This window comes from Rhea americana, unplaced genomic scaffold (assembly GCF_003343005.1).
Source record: "Rhea americana isolate MKP2758 unplaced genomic scaffold, rheAme1 scaffold_370, whole genome shotgun sequence".
In the NCBI taxonomy this organism is placed as follows: Eukaryota; Metazoa; Chordata; class Aves; order Rheiformes; family Rheidae; genus Rhea; species Rhea americana.
The window spans coordinates 72,264-78,263 of record NW_028186502.1 but is presented as its reverse complement, the minus strand read 5'-3'; the positions used below and the strand labels follow the sequence as shown (position 1 = coordinate 78,263).

The following is a 6,000-nucleotide window of genomic DNA, read 5'->3' as shown; positions in this document are numbered from 1 at the left end:
CACGCACCCCGGGCGCGCTGCAGCGCGGGGACATGCTCCTCCTCCTCCTCCTTCTCTTTCCTTTCTTCCCCTTCTGCCATCGCCCGGGGAAATGCTGACACCCCGCTCGCTGACTCCTACCCTTCCGTTCGCACCTTTGGGGGCTTCTTGAGAAACGGTTCYCCGTAGGGTTTCCATGGCAACGAAACTCGTGTACCCACACCGGTGTCGCAGCGCCGCAGCTGCGTTTCCTCGTTAGACAGCACCGTCTTGCGAGGTTCGTTATTGTTCTTCACCGCGCTGTTAACGAAAACGCACCCCACCCGCTCAGAACCGCTCGGCGGCCCGCCGCGGAGGAGGGACGCGAGCGTCGCTCCCCAGCCGCCCGGGCAGCRCCGGCACGTTTGGTGTCTGCTGCCTCCCCTGCCAGAAACAGGAGGCTCCCGGGGTCTTCCCCGTCATTCGGGCAGCTTTACCAAAGGAATTCGAGAGCCTGCGTGAACTCAGAGCGGGAGAAAGGGGGATGCTTCAAATCCCGCATCTTCCCAGGACCACAACATCTTCACTTCCCTCATAACGAAAGCCAAAGCTCAAAATAATAACTCACGCTCTAATGATTAACAGGAGCAGACAGATCGCAAGCAATCCTGAGGCTGACATATGCTCGTGTTAAGCATTTGGTGATAATTTAAAATAAGTAACACGTTGGTACAATTCACAGTCAATCTGTGATTAGCAACAAATAGAAAAGGGTGAAATCATGCTAATAAATACTTCACTCAGCTGAAAGCAAGCCTCTGCGGGAACACGGGCCGTCGCGTCCCCACGGTAAGACGAGGAAGGAGGCACGGAGCCAGCCCGCCCCGGGGCACAGCACCGGGTCTCGGCCCCTGCCGTTGCGCTGTGGAGGAGCGTCCACRCTCCCGGCAGCCAAAATGAGCAAGTTCTCATTTAACTTTTCCTCTTGAAATCTGTATGGCTGGCCCACTTTACCCTGAACGCTGCTTAGCCTGCGGGCTAACAGAAACCAGTTAGAGAAGCAAAGCGCAGCTCGTTCAGTAAACAGGCACGAAGACACGTTTGAAGTGACTTGACTCAGTGCTAGAGGTAAGGAGGTGAACTGAATGACAGGTAAAAATAATCCTATTAAAATTTTTTCCTTCTGCAAAACCCTTTGCAGGGAATTTAATGCTGACTGATTAAAGGTGTGCAAAGGAAGATGTTTCCAGTCTGGAAGGAGCCAGGAGCTGCCAGGTCTGCAGTCAGAAATAAAGCCTTAACGCTGCGCAGCCCGGGGGCATCGAGGGGTCCCGCAGCACGGGCCAAGGGCTGTGCCGGGACGGCCAAGGGCACCGGCACGGGCCGGGAGGCGCAGCGGCTGGCAGGGCTCGCACCAGCTCTGCAGCACGATCCCGCCTCGCACAGCAGCAGCCGCCGGCAGAGGAGCGAGCTCCGCAGCGGCCAGCGGGCTTGGGGCACGGCGCTTCCCTCCCGCGGCTCAGCCGCGCGGCCGCGTCGCTGCTCCTGCGATGCACCTGCAGGCGCAGAGCGACGTGGCGACAACGGCCTTCCCGCGCTGCGGGAGACCTGCCGGGTTTGGCCGGGAAATGGCTCCTTCCTGCCCGAGTTGGTCACCGCCGGAGCRCGCAGAACGCGCCGCACTGTCCCAGCTCCTCCGAAGGGCACGAGGGTCCCGCGATTCCCCTCGGGAGAGCAGAAAGGCRCCTCGATCCCGGGAGCGGAGCCCACAGTCTGCACAGAAATCAGACACCCAGCGCATCGGGCACCAGTGAATCCATGCGAAATCTCTGACGCGTTTCGGGCGATGCCCAAGCCCCGGGTTTGGCAGCCTCGGAGCCGGCGGCAGCCCCCGGGCCGGGCTGCTCCCTCCCAGGACGCTGTCTGGGGGGTGGGATGGGATGGGACAGAATAGGACAGGACAGGATGTGATGGGACGGGACGGGACGGGACGGGACGGGACGGGATGGGATGGGAAGGGACGGGACAGGACAGGACGGAACGGGACGGGATGGGACAGGACGGGATGGGACAGGACGGGACGGGACAGAACGGGACAGGACGGGACAGGATGGGCAGTCCCACACCTGCTGCAGCCTTTCTGCAGCACCTCCCCTGGGGATGCGGCTTCCAGCACCAGCAACAAGTGTGCCTGAAACAGTAATATTTTTCCTGCTCTCTTGGGTCCCCATGGGAGTGCTTGGGAGCCATTCAGGTACCATCCTCTTGCCTTCCTCCTCTCCCCTCCTCCTCCTCCYGGGCTTGGTGGGGTCCCTGCGCCYGCTCCCCAGCCAGGCAGCTTGAGGAGTCCCGCAGAGCACCGGTGTCGTAACCTCCTCCGTAACGGTGGCAGGACACATTGTTTAACAGGGTTCAGTCAATGTCCTCCAGCACGAATGTGAATTTAGGACATTTTCCAGGCCATGAAAAGCCCTAGAGGGCTGCAAATTGCTTTGCTTTCCGACCCCCCTCGGAAACCGCCCTGGCAGGGACGGCAGCGCCTTCGCGCAGGGCAGCGCGTCCCGCTCACGCCCAGCGCCGGGAAACGCACCCGGCCAGAGTCACGTCCGCCTGGGCCCGGCACGGGCCGGCCCCGGCCCTCAGCGCTGGTCTCTGCTGCTGTGAAACTCATCTCRGCAGAGGCTGTTTAGCAGCATGGCTCAGGCTTCGTCACAATCACTATTTTTAAAACTCACAGTCAGGTAATTAGCAGTTTGTCTGTTAATGGATATTCTTATTTCTTCAGCTCACACTTGCTAACCAGATCCTCCCTCCCCCGCCAGGACCCGCTGCAGCAACTTGGAGAAACACCTCGGAAAAGTGCACGTTTGCCACAACGGGTGCTGGGATCACGCGGACGGTCCCTGCCCCGCCGCTCCCTGCGCTCCGCCAGGCCCCTCGCGAGCGCCGGACCGTCGGACGGCTGCTGCGGCCGAGCCGCGCGGCCCCCGGGCCCGGGGACGGGGACGGCCCGCCGCACGGCGCCACACCGGGGGGCTCCGCCGCCCCGCTCCTCTCGCGCCCCGCAGCGCCCCCGAGCCCCCTCGCGCCTCGCCCGCTGCCCCCTCGGATAGCTGTGCCTGTCAGGCATCGAGCCGAAACGCAGGCGGACGTGTTCTCCCAGCCCCGGCAACCCCCAGCCCTGATTTTTTGTTTTAGTTTAGCTTGACTCCTTCCAACTTCTCGGTGCATTGCTGCGATGGGGAGCGGCGCTCCCGGCACGGCCGCATCAGAGCCAGGCAGACAGGGTCTGCTCTCGCGGCCCTGCYGCGCGATGCGACAGCAGCTCGGGAAGGCAGCGGGAGAAGCCGCCAGCGCAGGTGGCACCCATTAGCCGCCTTCGCCAAAGAGCATGAGACATTCTCATTAAATCTGGCATCATGCATTATATATGGAGAAGCAGATCAGAGAGACGTACCGAAAATGCCGAGAGAAACTCCGGTCCTTTCCCATTTGTAGGGGTGCGATACGAACAAAAGGGAGATGCTTCAGCTCCTCATGCAGATGAGGCTCAGCCTCAGCTCACGCCCACGACGCGGCCGGATCCAACAACGGAGCTGCGCGCCAGCCGGTGCCCCCCGCCACTTCACACCCCCGCGGTGYGCGGGGACGCGGCCAGATGGACCCGCTTGCCAGCAAGCTCTACCTGGGCTGGCTCCCGGCCTCCCCTGCGCGCTCGCCTTTCGTCTAGCACTCTTTGTCCCAGGACTGAGGGTTTGCCATGTAGCGAGTTCCTCCTTTTTTTAAAAAAAAAAAAAAAAAATCAGTTCTGCTTTAATGTCTGCTTTGTTTTCTCTCTTCCCAGTGCCTTGAGAGATGCACCCGCGGTGTCCCCCAAAACTCAGCTCCGAAGCCTTTCGTTTTCTCTAAAACTGCCGTCTCTGTAATTTCCAGCTGGAACTATCTTGTAACATTGCGGCGCAGAAAGGAGGGCACGGATCCTCGCAAACTCCGGAGGGATGCCTCGGCAGCGCTAATTAGTTGACTTCTAAAGTGCTTCTGTTTAAATTACATGCTGCTATAATGGGTGAGAAATCTTAAAGCAAAACAGCGACTGCACAGCGTGGATTGCTTGGCTTCCCGGTTCAGCGGCCGGCGGCGAGCTCACGGGTCCAGCCCTCTCCCAGAGTTTGCCTTCACACCCGCTCCAGGTCTCCGGGGCCGGCCGTGGGTCTGGCCGAGCTCAGTCCCCAGGGAGCTCTGCCAGCCTCCCGCGGTGCCTGCAGGAGGCCGCAGCGGGCACCCGGTGCCCCCGGGCTCTGCGCCGTGTCCCCGGCAGCTCCGGGCTGCTCCGCCGGCGCTCGCGCCGTGCTCGGCCCCCGGGCGCCCGTCCTGCCTGGCGCCCTCCCTGCCAGGACACCGCCGGCGCTCGAGCCCAGGAGTTCATCCTGCGCCGCTGCGTGTCCCGGGGCCAGAGCGGGCGCAGGCCCCAGGGCGGTGAAGTCGTGAGCACAAACCTTCGCTGCTCGGTGCCTCGGGGCAACACGCAGCTCACTGTGCTTCACACGGGTGGTGGGAGAAGGGCCAAGGCAAGGAGCCTGTTGCAATTATTCGGACAAAACATGGGAACAGGACTGAACCTCTGGTCTATGAACTCTGACTAGGAGACAGCACTTCAGGCTGGGGCTGCGCAGGGCTGCCTGGCACGCTGCACACTGTTTACACACAACAGGAAAAATACTGTAATTCCAGAACTCCTAACACAGCCCCAAGATGTACAATTCTGCACTGTGAATACCAGCTCCCCAAGCCTTTTCTCCAGAGCTGGAAAGTAAAATCATCAGACAAAAAAAATCTTTAATTTAAATAACGCCATCTCTAAACAGAGCACTTGTATTCAATAAAGAGGATGTGGAGATTTCCAGAGCTGCCAACATAAGACATGATCTGCAGGTAGCAGAGGAAGGAAAAACGAAAAATGTGTGGTTTAGCGCTGAAGCAATTAGCAAAGACCTGACCTTGAGTCTGTCAATTATGCAGAAAAACACATCCCAGGGTGGATTAAAACACTGMACTACATTTGGATAATATCAACATAGCTATAAACAGCTACCAGTCTGGAAAAATACTACTGCCTCAATAGTATACTGTAATGCTAAAATTCACAGGTTTTTGCAATAGGAAAGTCTTTTCCCATTTTACCTATATAACAAGACTTTTGGTTATTAAATTTCACAGATTTTTCTCAAGCCTAATGTACTTTTTCTTGTCTGGATTTCTCTACCAATTCTTAGYAGATTTTAGCCAGGCTCTTGGGCGCTCATCCTATAGTGCAAGGGTGGCCTATAAGAGCTGCCGGGGCAGGGGGGAGAACAGTTAGTGGCATAAAAAATAAATCAAATCCCTCTTTACTGGGATTAAAAACATATGAGGGTTTCTAATAGTCTTGGATTTTGCTAACTAGCTTTCAATCTGGAGCCAAAGTGGACTTGCCAATATCCACAAAATCTTTTCCTTTCTCAGCTGCAGCGCTCCAGGTCACGGGTGGGAGGGCTCCCCACGCCCCCACCCCGCTCCCCCAGCACCATGTGCAGGAAGAGGGGGGCTGTTGCTGCACCGGGATGAGAGGATGCTGCTGATTGCACCTTGCCACCGAGACACTGCACACATTAAACACCCTTCTGCGAGGAGAGGCTAGCCCACCCGGTGCCCCGGCCGTGCAAAGAGAACTGAAATTCTGCTGCATTTCAGCAGTTTCACCCGTGCTAAATTTTGCAGGATTCAAAGTGTTTAGGGATGGTTTTTGTGCGCGTCCAGGAGAGCTTGCCCAGGAACACGTCGATRCCCTGCCCGTGCTCAGGCAGAGGTGCCAATTAGCCTTGAGTGTGTGCGTGTGTCCGCAGTCCCTGTGCTGGACTCCAGCCACCGACAGCAACAGCACAACACGGGGACACACGGGCCTCTGCTCCAGCTTCTGGGGCAAGCACAGAACTGTAATTTTCATACAATGGATTTTTTTGTGTACACAAGATTATTATGCCCTATAATGGAAGGCTCAATAAT

At 58.1% G+C, this 6,000-nt stretch overlaps 1 protein-coding gene across 1 annotated transcript in view; it reads right to left on the bottom strand.

Annotated features, from left to right (window-relative positions):
- Positions 1-6,000, bottom strand: part of GRID2IP (Grid2 interacting protein) — a 56,035-nt gene that overhangs the window by 31,069 nt on the left and 18,966 nt on the right. Inside the window, exons 4-7 of the mRNA XM_085312907.1 lie at positions 3,644-3,734; positions 1,571-1,731; positions 807-989; positions 121-279 (exon numbers count right to left, since the gene is read on the bottom strand). Of these exons, the coding sequence (XP_085169033.1) occupies positions 121-279; positions 807-989; positions 1,571-1,731; positions 3,644-3,734 (594 nt within the window). The remainder of the gene's footprint in view (positions 1-120; positions 280-806; positions 990-1,570; positions 1,732-3,643; positions 3,735-6,000) is intronic.